Source organism: Brienomyrus brachyistius, chromosome 21 (assembly GCF_023856365.1).
Source record: "Brienomyrus brachyistius isolate T26 chromosome 21, BBRACH_0.4, whole genome shotgun sequence".
Taxonomy (NCBI): domain Eukaryota; kingdom Metazoa; phylum Chordata; class Actinopteri; order Osteoglossiformes; family Mormyridae; genus Brienomyrus; species Brienomyrus brachyistius.
Genome location: NC_064553.1, coordinates 4,300,586 through 4,316,212, shown reverse-complemented (window position 1 = coordinate 4,316,212; position 15,627 = coordinate 4,300,586). Strand labels below are relative to the sequence as shown.

The window sequence follows — 15,627 nt, the reverse complement described above, 5'->3', positions numbered from 1 at the left end:
GGGAAACCTCATTGGATGCCTGCCTAGCTCTGGGAAACATCCCGAGTGTCTCAGTAAGGAATTACCGCAGCGTGGGACAGTAGCCCTAATCTCCCCATCCCCAGATAAAACAGCGCTTTTGATTGGTCCAAATAAAAAAGCTCGGCCAATGGCGTCGAAGTTCTATGCACGTGAAGCAGAAAGGGGACCCATTAACCATTATGATTCTAAGCAGGACTATTCAGCGAAGGCGGCGAGCTTTGCCATTCCAGTGCCCACAGTCAGGCGTCCCCCTCATCTCAGAGTCCGGCAAAGCAGCCCCACTCCGTTCTGACCATTAAGTATTAAAGGTGGGAGGGAAACACAAAGTGTAAATTTATGCGGTCCTGCATTCAAGGACTTGCGACGTTCCAAGAGAGCATGCAGCTACAGATGCCTGCTGCTCTCACACTCCTCCCCCCCCCCCCCCCACTGACACTTTGTGGCACAAACCGGGACCGCCATAATAGCCACTTCTTCAATGAGGCCACTGTGACATTCTGCAGAAGGCCCTCTCTGCAAATTGCCGCTCTATTCAGGTGAAGAGGTTTTACTACCAAAAAACAACTAATAAACTGCCTTAAATGGAATTTCATTATCACCGATGCCACATAAGTGCTCTGATCATCAGGAATGGACCCACCTATCCACCTATCCATCCATCCAACCGATGAAAGCAGCACTTTCTGTTCCACCTCATTTGATAGTTCAGTGAATAACAGGAGATCTTAAATCTCACTCACGCAATCCGTCCATCTCGACAGCTGAACTGCTGTCTGAAAACAAGCGATTCTTAACGGCGCAGCCAAAATGAACGTTTTGAAGTGTACGATGTGTCCGACTGATCAACCGCGTCGGACAGTCGGATGCATCTAATGCGTATTCATTGGAGTGCTGCGATTAATTTCTGCTTGCAAATTACATGCAACTGTTCTGCGGCATTTCTTCTTTAATTAAAGGAGATTTTCCAAAACTCAAAAGCTTTGCATGAGGAGGAGTTTTTACGAAGGCGGATTCAGAGTGATATCAGGCTATAACTGACACTAAAGGCACCTACATCCCATAATAGCTGTGACTGTTCTGTCCCAGTATGTCAATATATGGTTTTGCATCAGAGCTTTTGTACACTCAGAAACCTGCATCTAATCCCCCACTAGGAGAGAGCCGACGGACGACACGGTACAAACAAGCACCCGGGGCAGATTTAATCGACGTCCCTGCGAAAATTCCTTTCGCTTTCACTGGTGCCAGCATGCAAACAACTGTGCGAGGAGAAGATCGCCGAAAGTGTGGGAATGACAGAGGCGGCGGATAAGATCCGCGGCATCGAGCTGCGCGGAGAGCGAGGAATTTCTGCAGGGTGGCGTGACCAAAAATAGGCCAAAGTCACCTAAAATAAGCTGGAAATAGTGCTGCAGTTTTACTGTTTCGTACAAGAGAAGAGGCCACCTTCTGCTGTAGGGGCCTCTAAGGATAGAGGACAAGTATGTCAAAATACTAAACCGTGAGATTAAAAAGGCAGACCCCCAACCTTAAGAGTCTGAGACTCATGGGTGTGTGTGTGGGGGGGGGGGGGGGGGTCAGGCAATGTTAAAGTCATGGGAACGTCCTGCAGTTCATGTCCTGCTTTTCGATCCTCTGTCACTGGAGAAGGGGACAGTCACCACATCAACGACAACCCCAGAGACACGTCAGAGCGGACCCCATGCCGAGGTTCTGACAGTCGGGGGCGTTATCGGTTCCGGTGACCCAGTTCTACATCCCCCGCAGCTTCTGGTCCTGCCTGATAAAAGCGGACGGCTCCCTATGAGAACTGCATTCTGGGAAAAGGACGCCGGCCACCCTCCGACAGGTCCGGCAGAGCAGTTTAAAGGAAGCTCTTGTTGCTTGGCTGGCAGACCCTCTGCACATATCCCCCCCCCACCCACCGCCACCCCAACTCAACACGGAGGCAGGAAGCTGGCAGTTCCTGGATAACCCGCGCTTTGTCCTTCCTCCAGAAAGTGTGGTTTAAAAACAAAAAAAAAAAAAAGTTATTTTAAGGATACAGGAAGTTTGATTCCATCACACGTGACCTTCACACCATTTCTTTTAAAGACCTCAAGTTCACCTTCCTGACGTTGAACAATAATGGAATAAATCCCATGAGTATATAATAGTAATAATAATAAATAATTATTAAATTATTTATAAAGTGTTTTTCTCGCAGTCAAGGACATTTTATAACATCGTACACAAAGTAAGAACAGCAACAGCAAAATGTCGACAGTGAGCGTGTTGCGATTATACACCGGCACTGCGGTTGTAAACTGAAGCGTATCACATAAACTTCATGTGATGAATATATGTGGAGAATTAGGTAACATTTTGTGATTCACCCTGGACGATTCACTAAGCAAATGGCTCTGGAACGTGCGGGACTGTCCCCAGCCTTCTGGCCTCGGGAGACTAAAACAAAGCAAAGACGCCGGTCTCGCGTGTCACCGAAGACGGCGGAGAAAAAGATGGCAGCGTGCGTGTTTTTTAGGATGGCCGGAAACCGGCCCAAATGAGGAAGAATATTATTCCACGCCTTGCCTGGTACTCCACCTTCTTTCCATATCGGCAGACAGCAACAACAAATAGTAAAAATCTCTGAGCTGGTCACGGGAATCTCATTCCTTCAGGTCGCAGATAAACGAGCGAGGCTCATTACCGGGCGTGGCACAGCTTCCGTGAATGAGAACCCGGGTTCAAGGGAGGCGAAGCAAATAACTAAGGAAGAGGATTCTAAACAGTGGGGGCGGATTAAGCATCACGGCGGCGCAGAAAAGGTGAGGAGGCAACCTCAATGGTGCAGGGGAGGCCAGGGCAGGAGATGTCCACCCCTCATCCTGCACAGCATCATTCAGGAGATGTTCACCCCCAGCAAAATGCTCCGATGCCACCTCCACCCCAGCCCAACGGGAAGAGAGAGAGAGAGAGCGAGACAGAGCTTGTGTTTACCTTGTACACCTGGCCGTACGTCCCATTGCCAACCAGTTCCACCAGTTCAAAGATACCAGCAGGGTCCTGGAGGGAGAGGATAGAGAAATCAGGTGAGACTTTGGCTCAGCGCCCCGGCGTTTATGGTGAAGGTTCCACCGTGAACCATAAATCATTCTGTGGCATAGTAATATGGCATCTCCAGGGAAGAGGTGGGGGCGCATTTTCGGAGCACGCCTCTCGGCCCAAAACAACTTCCAGGGAACCGTGACTCACTGACAACACGTGGCGGGTGCAGTGGGTGCAGGGACCCTTAAACGACCCCTTTATGTTTATAGGGGAACATCATGAGTACCGCTGGAATCCCCGGCATGACAGAAACGATGCTTATCTTCAAGTAGCGGCAATGAAGTATATGCTGCATATATTTAGAAAAATTTCTGTCTTATTGGTGTGAAAACAAACGAATAACAAAAATGAAAAACAATAATAATTCACCTTAGCATGTTTTTGGACTGTGGGGGGGTGGGGGGGTGGGGGGGGGGAGACACATACAGAGAGACTAGAAAAATCAGGCCAACTGTTCTGTAGTCGATTATATAAATATTAGGAAACAGCAGCAAGGTTTAACCAAGGGTCTGGCAGCAGGAAGCGTTTCCCACTCAGAGAGAACAGGGCAGGTGGGGGGGGGGGGGGGGGGGGAGAGATCTACTTCATTTAAGGGCCGCGCCGAAGGAGGCCAAGCGCTGGAGTTTGACTCGCTGGACATGGGGTGTCGATTTATCAAAACGGTGGCAGTCAAAACAAACTGAACTTCCCAGAGAAGGCAGGCAGAGGAGACCGCGCCCCTCCCTGGGTTTGCTTTCAGCAGCACTGCCAGCAGGCTGACGCGATAACAGCCCGTGGCACCGGCAGGGCAGGCCCCCCTCTGACATGCTTCGCTGGAAGGCGGCACCCAATCTCCAGCGAAAAACGCCATTGTTTGCCAACAAGAAGCTGACAAAAGATTTGTGTTGGAGAAAGCAACACAGGAATTAAGCATATAATTGCCTGGTAAACATCTCACACACCCATAAATAAAGAAATGCCACAAGAACTCAGAAAGTTCCTAGGAAATGATGGCATATATTAGACAGTGAGTGACCTCAAGCAGCAGGTTGACAGCAAGGTCTTAAACAGCATTGACTTCATGCTAAATCTGCCACTAAAATCAGCAGAAAAGTGGGTCACGCCACCTCAGCTGTCTGCCTCAGCACTTTCGGCTGCTGAACACGCGCCACTTGCCCAGCACTTCCTCCAAAGCCACCCCTCAAACAGACTGGCACCAAATGGAACTGCCCACCAATTGCGTGGCGGATTTGTCGTCATGTGATCAATCCTAAAATTCTAAAAACAGTCCAGCTTAGGGAGAGCCAAGCTACGCTAGGATTGGATGGGGAGAACCTGGCCAATGGACACCCTAACTTTACATACCCTTTGGCCAGGCGAACCAATCAAAATACAGTCTGTTCTGGACGGGAAAATGATCTTTAGCCTCATTCATATATAACTGATTTACCAGATTCCTTTATCAGAAGCGACATGGATTTGAGAATGCGGGATCAGGCAGCCCCCGGGGTTCGGCCTGCCGGCGGGCCGGTCCGGTCGCCCACTGGAGACATTCGGCGCGTCATGAAACGAAAGACACAAGAGAGGCTCCAACCTGTGAGCAGATTTTATCAGGCAAGAAGGGACGATGTTTCACTTTCAAAACTCCAGCGACTGGGTCTCCTCAGTCCCCAGGGTTCCCAGGAAGCGGTGATGCAGCACCTTGGTAAACACGTCCCTGTCCAAACTTTTTTGAAACCCTCAAGTTGAGCATATAATGTGTCGTAAAACATCATAAAACAAATCACTTTTCTCAGTTTCAACATTTAATATGTTGCCTTTCTTCGATTTCCAATTAAATATGGGTTTATATGATTTGTAAAATCACTGCATTCTGTTTTTTTTTTTTTACATTTTACACAGCAACCCAACTTCTTTGGAAATGGGGTTGTAACTGGGGGGGTCAAGGGTCTTGTTCTGGGAGCCAACAGTGAAATCTGGTAACCCCAGGACATGAACAAGCAACCTTCTGATCACGGGCACAGCAACCTGCTGAGCCACACACTGCCCCCCCCCCCCCCCATTAGAGGGATTATCCAAATCCTTGCCCTACTGCTAGTAGTACCCACTGTTGGGCAGAGAAACATAAGCACACAACGTGGCCAGGTGACCACACACACACACACACACACACACACACACACACACACACACCCCTCAAACACGGACACCGACTGTTCTGTGGACCAGAAGCCCAAAAGCCGCAGAATTATGCAGATCTTCAGCCATTAAAATACTTTGTGTCGCTCCACTTCATAAATGACCAGGAGCCTCAGGATAAAAATATCCCAACTGCATTCATATTTCATAGGCTGGATGGTCATGCAGGAGACCTGACAGTGTGTGTGTGTGTGTGTGTGTGTGTGTGTGTCAGCCCCTGCTCACACACGTACATACATGTAAACTGCATGCCTGCTGTGTCCCATCTGCATGCTCACACACACGCACCAGTGCCATGGGTCGATGTCTCCCTCCACTACCCCATGAGACAGGGGGACACAGCATCCCATAATAAGCACTGGAGCAGATTTAGCATTCTAAAAAAAAAAATAAGTACGATTAGCATCTTATTCTTTGTAAAGGGAAGCTAAATTATCTGTAGCTCAACCCCACTGACAAGTTGGCGTACGGAACAAAGGTATGCAGTGCATTGAGGGGGGGGGGGGGGGGGGGGGGACTTCTGTGGACCAGGCTGAAGTGGAGACAAGAGTTGACAAGTCCCAAGGATAAGGAAACATAAAACCAGGTGTGTTTCTCAACCGGCACTGAGGGGGAATGGGAAACACATCAGTTCTTTAGAATGAGTCAGTTTGTGGTTGTCTGATTATTAGCAGGAATTCTCTCACCAAATTACACTGAGAGACTGATTTAAAATGAAAGTGCACGTGCATACACAACCCCACACGCACGAATTTGTCACATGACCCCCCCTCCCCCCCACCATTTGATGGTCTGCGTTTGGCTGCTAGCCAATCCCAATCAGATACCAGTGGAGATGAGGGCATGTTGTGCCGGCCTCGCCGTTGCCATCGGTTACACTGCACCCTACCACGCAGCTTCCAGAGCCAGTAAAAAAGAATGAAAACTCCAATGCCTGGTTATAATATTTATTATTGTACAATAAAATTACGCTTATCGCTATACTGTGCATAAATGCAGACACAATGCTTGAGTAGAGTTATCCCAGAGATTACTGTTCACACTGTAGGCTACAGAGACGGACAAATGACCAATGAAAAGACAGCGATTAAACCAGGTGATCTTTGGATGTTTTTGCCACCGATCCGACGTTACAGTGAAAACAAAACAATCCGACTGCAGTTTTGCAAGATTCCGGCACAGCGAGCCGGCGTGAGATCGTATCGGGGGTCAGGTCTGGCTCCGCACAGGGTTAAAGAAGGCAGGCACTGACTTAAAGTGCTGCTTCAACTAGGTATAAAGATGCAGGGAGCAATTCAGCCACAACGAACAAAGCAGGCCAGAACGGTGGGAGGTTTAGAGCAGGCCGGCACGCTTCCGAAAGGGAAAGCAGAGCTTATCGGAGTTACGATTTTTCAATCCCGTTTGACACGTCAGCAACATATGCACCTTAAAGTCGCATGCAAAGTGGGCAACGTTAAAGTTAGCGCCCGTTATCGATAGCAAGCTACACCGATCTCTCTCCTGTGTCTTGCAAGAGTGAAAAGAAAAAAAAATTAAGAGAAAAATTTTTCAAAAGACAGCGAACTGACAGGTCCAGGTCAGGGCCAATTGTTTCCAGAGGTCGATTGACCGCTCTCACTCTACAGACAATTTTACGCTACGTTAAGCACCGATCCATAGCACAGTTGCTCCAAATGTCCGAGAACTACACACACGCACAAAGAAGTTTGAGAACCAAGCCTGAGATATTTGCCCTCAAACTTCCTTGCTTCTGCCAAAATGTGAAAGGGTCTGCTGTTTGTGCCAAGGCAAGCGCCTGCTTATTCTCTCATGACCTGGGTTCTCCTGTCTTCTAAGATGATGCAGACCATGGAGTCCTTCTTCCACAACACAGCGCTGAGTCAGCCAGCATCAGCGCTGCACTGAACTTAGCCTTTTCCCTCAAAGGCCATAACGTAGAGAGCGCAACAAGACCGAGAAGTCAAGCTGCTCTTCAGACAGGCACATCTTGCAAATCCCGCAAACTTTTGTGGTGCACAGGTGCATTCTGGGAAAAAAGGGGTAAGCTGATTCCAGAATGGGTGCATCAGCCAAAAAGCCAGACAGTTCAGTCCAGCCAATGGCAAAAATCTTATTTATTTGCTGGGCCAGCAGTTTCCAAAAAAATGAATCTTCTGATGGCGGGGTTAAAGGCCGGAGAGCACCAGAGTGCCCTCAAAACATGCAGACCTGCAGCACAGACATATTTTGGCTTGTTCACTGAAAAAAAATGTCATGAATCCATCCCCCCCCCCCCCAACGAATCAGTGTTTACTGATCCACAGAACACAAGAGTGTCAACAGTTTCAGCAGGTGAAGAATGATTGCTGTCCCTCTCACCCTTTTCTGCTTACTCTAATGGTGAGATTGGGAAAAATATTCCACCTGGGTGAGTCTGTCCTGTTAGCTGATTAGGACAGCGCCACAGGCTCCGCTGGCAGGAGGCCGGAAACGGGACTGGCCAAGGAGCAGACAGCCACGTGAACCGTGCACCGGCCTTCACGTCACAGTCCACACGGATGTAAAATAAAAGAGGAAGAAAATACACCCAATGATTTTTCTCCTCATGAAACACAGTAAAACCAGCAGCGTGGACGGAGCCAGGTGTCCTTTCACGACAGAATGAAAATACTGACACGGACCGCTATGTACTGAATGCATATGAATTAAAGTTATTGCTTCAGCGCATAACTGAAATAGGCTATATTCATTGCGAATTTGTCAACCCATTACTAGCAATATGTTTGCGATTTTCTTGATACTACTATTTGTTGTTTAGCAACGATTGCTAAAACGTAACATGCACATAAATATCAATAATATGTTACCGTAGGCTATATTGTTTCCTTAATTAAATGACTCAGTTTTTATTGGTAGGCTATTAACAGTTATTAATTACACCAGTTCCCAGTAATAAAGGCGCGTACGTCAAACTCCAAGTACCTGTCCTTTGGTTAATTACCAGTTGCAAGTAGTTTTGTTACATCGGGAAACTGGAGGTCAGCGAGGACAGGATTTTGCCGCTTCAAAAAAAAAAAAAAAAGTACCGTCTAATTTACAGTCAGTAGGCAGTAACGATCGAGTCACTCGGTGAGCATTGCAATTGTAAAGTCTTGAGTCCAAAAGAACAATATGCAAAATCAATAGCAACACACTCGACTTCATATAAACTCGGCATTACAGTATAATAAACCGTGTCCGGCAAAATATCGATAAACTGCGGAATTGTTACTGTAACAGTTATTCATCCAATAAACACAATGTGCGCGTAAACTGCAGAAAAAAATGATAGTTTCCACAATGGGCTGATGCTGATGAAGGTGCACTTATACAATCACTTCCCAATTAAACCCTTTATAACAGATAGCAATCCCTGTATGCGCGTCAAAAACCAGTATACCATAGGCATTTTTCCTTGACAAACCGTTACACTAAACAGTTTGCACATCTAGGATACCTGGTCTTCGAATAACATATTTCGCTCATCCAATATAATACCGTGGTTAGTTATGACATTTGGAGTAAAAGGTGCCTAGAAAGCGGACAGATTAACAACACTGCCACACCAACGGCGTGCTTATTGTACCGTGCGACTTAGTATCAGTGATCCGGATCAGGTGCATAACTGCAATATAGCGGCCAATTCATCGTTTCTTTGCTAACAGCCAGAAAAAAGCCCGATTCATTACCATTTCCTCACTCAACTTACCCTTAACGCAGAAAGGTCAATTTCATCCAGACTTCGAGCCGGAGAGTCGCTCGCCATGTTTACTTATTTTCAATGAGATTCAAAATTAAGCAATCGCCCACTTAGTTCGGCCAAAAATATAGATTCTCCACTCTCCCCGGTGTCTTGATCTGAAACAATTCCAGCGATCCTGCTTTAAATAAATTTGTAAAAAGAATAGAAAAAAAGAAAAGGCTCCTGAAAGCAAACAATACGGACAGCATAGGGGGCTGCGTTAAAGGCGGTTCGCTGGCGCACCGAAGGCCGGCATGCTGAGCGCCGCAGCGGGCGAAATCGCCTTGTACAGACTGTGCGCTGCGATGAAAGGAGAAGATCTAATGTCCGGAGATAGAGGACCAGCACATATCTATCAGGGATGGGCAGAGAGGAGGCGGGCACAGCGCCTTGGAACACCCACCTACTCCCTGCGCGCGCGCGTGTGTTTGTGTGTGTGTGTGTGTGCGCGTGTGCGTGTGGTCGTTCCCGTGCGTCAAGACGCACCGCAGATCCGGAGTGCAATTTGTCTAATCAGATGAGCATATTTAAGTAGATAGCGGATCAGCAAATCAATGAACTGTCCAAGGAACCTTTTTCGGCGTATATATTTGCATAACTAATTTTACTATTGATATAAAATTCAGGTGGACCCATAAGTCTTTGGTAGTACTAATCCACGTTGGGCCATAATATCAAAACCGCTGCTGATTCTTTTACCAGCAGGGCGCTTTATTTGAAAACCGACAACTGTGTCAGCCGTGGGTCAAATCTATTTAAAGGCTATGAAGGGTGTAAATACAAAATAGATGCCAAGGCTGTACACGGATTGAGATGAGCTGCTGTATACTGCGCGTGGGGTCCCGGGAGGTAACAGAAATGTTGGCTGGGGAACCACTGTGCCGTGAAATATATTAGGGATAATCCTGTTAGCGACATGGCACCTGTCTCTACACACCTTTCCAGAAAGTCCCAATATTAAATTCATCACAGAGTCCACAAGACAGCGCTTCGGTGTGAGCAGCTCCTCTGTTGTTTCACAGTATGGCGAGGGGACTCTGCATTGTACATATTTCATTATTTTCCAGGGAAGAGTGCCATTGTGAAATATATCAGCTGTGTATTTTTAATCGCTACCTATGATTTTCCATTATCTGCCTATATAATGTATAATTACAATGTTTTGGTCTTATTCATGATATGAATTGACTGGCCATAGCGAATGATCGTGGCAGGGATAGCAGGAAAACAAGCGGGGATAGCTGGAAAACAAGCAGGGATAGCAGGAAAACGAGCAGGGATAGCTGGAAAACGAGCAGGGATAGCAGGAAAACAAGCAGGGATAGCAGGAAAACAAGCAGGGATAGCAGGAAAACAAGCAGGGCAGTGGGGCCCGAGGACCAGGTTTGAGAACCACTGGTGTACACAGACCGTCCAGGATGCATCCCAGCCATGAGCCCCGTGTATCCTGTGTTGATGAATGACTACATTTTCCGTCAGTCGTCTCTCACGCATCATTTCTCCACCTATATAATGTATTTTTAATGTAAAGAATTGATTTTTTTTACTCATATTGTATTTCTACAAAGGTCACTTCACTCTGAAAAATTGTGAACAAGGAATCATCTAAAGGTTAAACTCGATCGCGAATGATTCACAAATCACTACGTCCCCGTCCAGCCACAGGCCCCCTGTATCTGCCACAGTATCCATGACACCCCTGTGTGCGAGTGTGTAAGTGTGTGTGCATGGACTGTGATGGACTGGTATCCTGTAACACACATATGTGTGTTTGTATATAAAATAAATATACTGCAGAACATCTACTGTAATTTCAGCAATACAATAGGCGTGTATCTGTATGTATTCGTCGACTGAACATATATAGAACCTGTTTTCTTACATAATAATAGATATTATGACTCAGTGTGACTTGATGACGTAATTTAAAGACACTCAATTACCTCCCAGCTCACGCTACAATATTTCATAACATGGGATTTTATGGTCATGTTTTGTTGGTGAACCCTGTTGAAATGTATCTTGAATCATATTTCATTGCATTACCAGCACTCACACACAGTAGTTGATATATTGGACACATCCCTTCTCATGTGTATGGGTTCAATTCAGTAATTCTGGTCTAAAGTGGAAAATTATTGAGGCGGGGGAACTTCTTTTCGCACGCAAATTGTTGAAAATCAAATTTAGGCCATGTAAGTGGGTGATAAGTCGTACCTTGGCATCGGAAGACTCAATAGACAAAGGAGAAGCGAATGTATTAGAAAAGGGGGATTTTTATCTGTAAATTGCCAGGCTGGAATCCAGAAACGCTCCCTGAAATGTGGGACTGTCCTGCAGGCTTATATGCTCTTTCGTAATTTCCAGGACAATTTAGCGATCACCAAACCCGATGAAACTCTTTCATTCAGGCCTTGAATCAGTGCAAACATTAGTACAGAAAGTCCAGTCACCTGTCTCTTCCAAGGGAGCAGTTTCCTGGCTCCATCTGATTCATAGTTACTAAGTTGTACTTCCTGATTTGAATGCCAGGTAAACAAACTCATAGTTACAATTGACATTCATTGGAACTGCTTTCTTCTATGCATCTGTTTTCAAGGTACATTTTTCTCTAATCCACTCATTAGTCTTCAAACCACTTTTCCTTTACAAACTGATAGATATTTATTTACCTAGTTCCTTATTGATCTACTGCCTTTCACTTAAAACAACCGCGTAAGTGTACTGTATGTATTTCAGCAGAAAGGAAAAACTGTACAAATACCATCACTTCCGGAAGGTTAATTTCCTCATGAAATCACTGTCAAACCCTAACCCACATAGATCACTGAAGGTCAGTGTTTTTACACAATACTCACACTAAATAGGGTCACAGCCAGCTCTGATGGGGCCGCAAGGCGGAGTTTAATATGTAAGCATTTTAATACCAGCAAGCTCCAGTGCTGATCCCTGATCAGATTTTCCAGTGTCAATCCTAAAATTAACCTATGAAAATGGGTCTTGGGTCTGCAGCTGCTTAAACTAGTGAACACTCAACCAATCCAAGAAGCCAAACCACAGATGCCTAATTTAAAATTCACTGGCACATCCAATCAGATTTGATCGCGGTGCACTGCAGAGTGCACCGCGCACTTGATTATAGCGTTAATTTAAACCTATGGTTGATGCAGGGTCGCGACTGAGCTGGAATGGGAAAAAGGTTGAGGATCACTGGTATAACAGATATAGGATAAATATTACATATATCCATCCATCCACTTCCCAAACTGCTTATCTTACTGGGTCGCAGGGGGTCCGGAGCCTATCCCAGAAGCTATGGGCTCGAGGCAGGGAACAACCCAGGATGGGGGGGCCAGCCCATCGCAGGGCACACTCACACACCATTCACTCACACATGCACTCCTACGGGCAATTTAGCAACTCCAATTAGCCTCAGCATGTTTTTGGACTGTGGGGGGAAACCGGAGTACCCGGAGGAAACCCCACAACGACATGGGGAGAACATGCAAACTCCACACACATGTGACCCAGGCGGAGACTACGAACCCGGGTCCCAGAGGTGTGAGGCGACAGTGCTAACCACTGCACCACCATGCCGCCCCCACCTCGTAACATGAGGTTTTTTTATTATTTGTATTTCACACTTGCTCGGACTTGCATTACTTACTGTAATCTACTTTGCTCCAAAATTGCAGGTGAAGTGCAGGTTCCCTGCTTGAGCCAGTGTAGGGGATTCCAGAAAGGCATCAAAAGGCCTGTTCAGCTTTGGCCCAGAACTTGTTTTTCTGCATGAGAAATAAATACACACTCGCCGAGCCAGGCTAGAAATATCCCCATCCATGTCTCCAGGGAGGTGCTGTTACGCAACATCACTCCCGACATTTCTGAGGTGCATAATTCATGTGGCGATACGTTCTGCTCTATCTGATCAGGCTAATGGGGACAGAGCGCTGAGACACAAAGCCCTCCCAACCGGATCACTGGCATGGCAGCTCGGAGAGAGCAGGAGGCGAGCAGAACCGTTGCCCCATAAAGAAGCCCTTCCACAACCACCCAGAACCATGGATTTGAGTCATACTGTAAATTGTCCAAAGCCTGCTCCATCTATGACGAATCTAATCGTTCTCTATCTGGGGATGACAGCACACTGATGATTCCTGGCCATCAAAAGCTTCCGTCTGGACCGGTCCACCTCGGATTCCCAGTTAAACCCATGGAGATGAGCTGTGATTTTGCAATGAGACTTGTGGCTGGTGAGGCAGAGATGCATTGTGAGTTAAAAAAGAAAGAAAAAAAACTCTTGATGAGGAGAGTCAATATTTTTACTGAGCAACTTCCATGGAATGATGCAAGGAATCGTCTGATGTGCGTTTCCTGAAACGTGCAAACCTAAATAACAACGCTCATTATGATTTGTCAGCTGTCAGTCGCCCAACCAGTGTGACACCTCAGGCTCAACAAAGCAGAGACTCCCAGTGTCGCGTCCCTCCGTCCAGCCCTCTCACGTGCCACGCCCACCTCGTTCCCCTGGTGTGTATTTCCAACGTACCAGATGTCCTCCGTGCATTCTGATGTCATGTCCTGTATTTACGTGTGTCTTTTTAGAGCTGTCATTAACGTTTGTCCTGTGCTGCTCCCCGTTCTGTTAATAAAACCCCGTTTTTGGATTCTCGTCTCCTGGATCTGCTTCCCCGCTCGTGCACCGAACACGACACCCGGAATCCACAGCTAAAGTAAAACCAATTCAGTTAGCGTCCCGCCGGGAAACTAATGGAGGCGCCATCGTCGTACTCGGTTAATTTTATATTAAAACATCCACGAATGTCTCGCATGTTAAAAATATTATAACTTGCTATTTTATTTTGTTGAAGTGCAATAACTTAAAATGAGCCTTTCCAGTTATTAATTGCACTTTCAATGGTTGTCAGGCTTCTGTTTTTAGAGCTGTTTGCTAAATCGGTTTTAGATTTAGATTTTAGTGTTTTGTTCATAAACATTCACCTTCTGAGCAATGTCATAAAGTGACCAGAAAAATACTGTTGGCAGACGTGATACTGACAGGGTTACAGCCATAACGGAGATACAGGCATAATTTAATTTTTGTCCTTATTTTGAGAATTCTGTTGTCAGTAACGGAGAATGCCTATACTGAATAGTTAATGCTGTATATTTGCAAATAGGGAAGAAAACGGTATATATCTGCATTTAATTTTGGACACATTGTGTAACTGTGTTTGTGACGTTTCACATGTGGCTTTGACTTAAAATTAAACATGTAGACCACTTCCAAGAAAATACAGACATACTGTATACAGATGTATACAGACACACACACAGATTTGTAATTATATCTTTGTGGGGACTCCCCACACATGTGGTAAAACTCTCATCCCAACATGACGACCTTAACCCCTACCCAGCTCTAACCTTACCCATAAGTACCCAAAAAAATTACTTTTGGCATTTTTAGTTTTTGATTGCATTCACGGATCTTTGTGGGAACCTGAAAGATTGGTCCCCACAATGTTAAGAAAAATCAGGTTTTTATTACATTGTAGGGAATGTTCCCCACAATGTAATATAAAGATAATCCACACACACACGCACACACACACACACGCATACACACTTGATGGTTTTTGGTCTCCCACCCGTGAAAATCTTGACACAAAAAGGTTGGGGGGCATTTGGATAATGACAATTTTTTTGTTTTACAATGGAACATGAAATAGCTGTCCACATTATGAAGGATCATTTTAAGACACATTACAAGACACGTTGCATTGCTTGGAGCAGGTCACTGAGGATGCACCAACAGCTCGCCGATCTGTTCCAGTAGGTTCACAGTATCTAAAATCACTGAACGTATTAGTTGTTTAACAGAATCATCGTTCATTTATGTGATGGAACCACTCATGAGAGAATAGATTTCAACATTGCACACAAACTTTCACAAGCATGAACACAGCACATCATGTTTACTGCAATCACTGCACCTGTTTACAAACACCACAATAGAGTTTATCCTTGATCTGCATTCCTCTGTTATTGTTTGAGCAGATGCTTCTATACTAAGTGTTGCAAAGGCCGAGCCGGCCAGCCCCCGGAGTAACTGAGGGCCTTGCTTATGGCCTGGGGAGTGAAATCATCCCGCAGACACTGGGATCCGAAGCAGCAATCGTCTGATCACAGACACGGCATCCTGTGGTCCCTCATCCAACTGAGCCACATATGTTGGCAGGGTGAGATGTCAGCGCACGACTGGTCAAACATCTCGCGACTTTACTTTCAATTTCCACTGATGCACCTGCATCTCAGGCGCAAAGCTGTGATCCGACCATCTCCCAGATGATTTTCCTTAATGTCGTTAGAGATCTCTTCCTGGCACCTTTCACAGGAGACGTGTAAAGAAACCGTCATGGACAAACTGTACGGCACAGATCTGCGACGCCTGCAGGCGTGATGGATACCTCGGGTCCAGAGAGTACGAGTCCAGACCAAAATTTTTTTTTAAACCAACCATATGAGTTTAAAAAGTCTCTCACAGAGGACCCAACTGGTTGGTTGAAACAAAA

At 46.0% G+C, this 15,627-nt stretch overlaps 1 protein-coding gene across 1 annotated transcript in view; it reads right to left on the bottom strand.

The window, feature by feature from the left end:
- LOC125716356 (TRAF2 and NCK-interacting protein kinase-like) overlaps positions 1 to 9,430 on the bottom strand; it is a 53,329-nt gene extending 43,899 nt beyond the window's left edge. Inside the window, 2 exon segments of the mRNA XM_048988561.1 lie at positions 3,004 to 3,069; positions 9,020 to 9,430. Coding sequence (XP_048844518.1) covers positions 3,004 to 3,069; positions 9,020 to 9,076 — 123 coding nt within the window. The 5' untranslated portion in view covers positions 9,077 to 9,430.
- Positions 9,431 to 15,627: the final 6,197 nt, after the last annotated feature.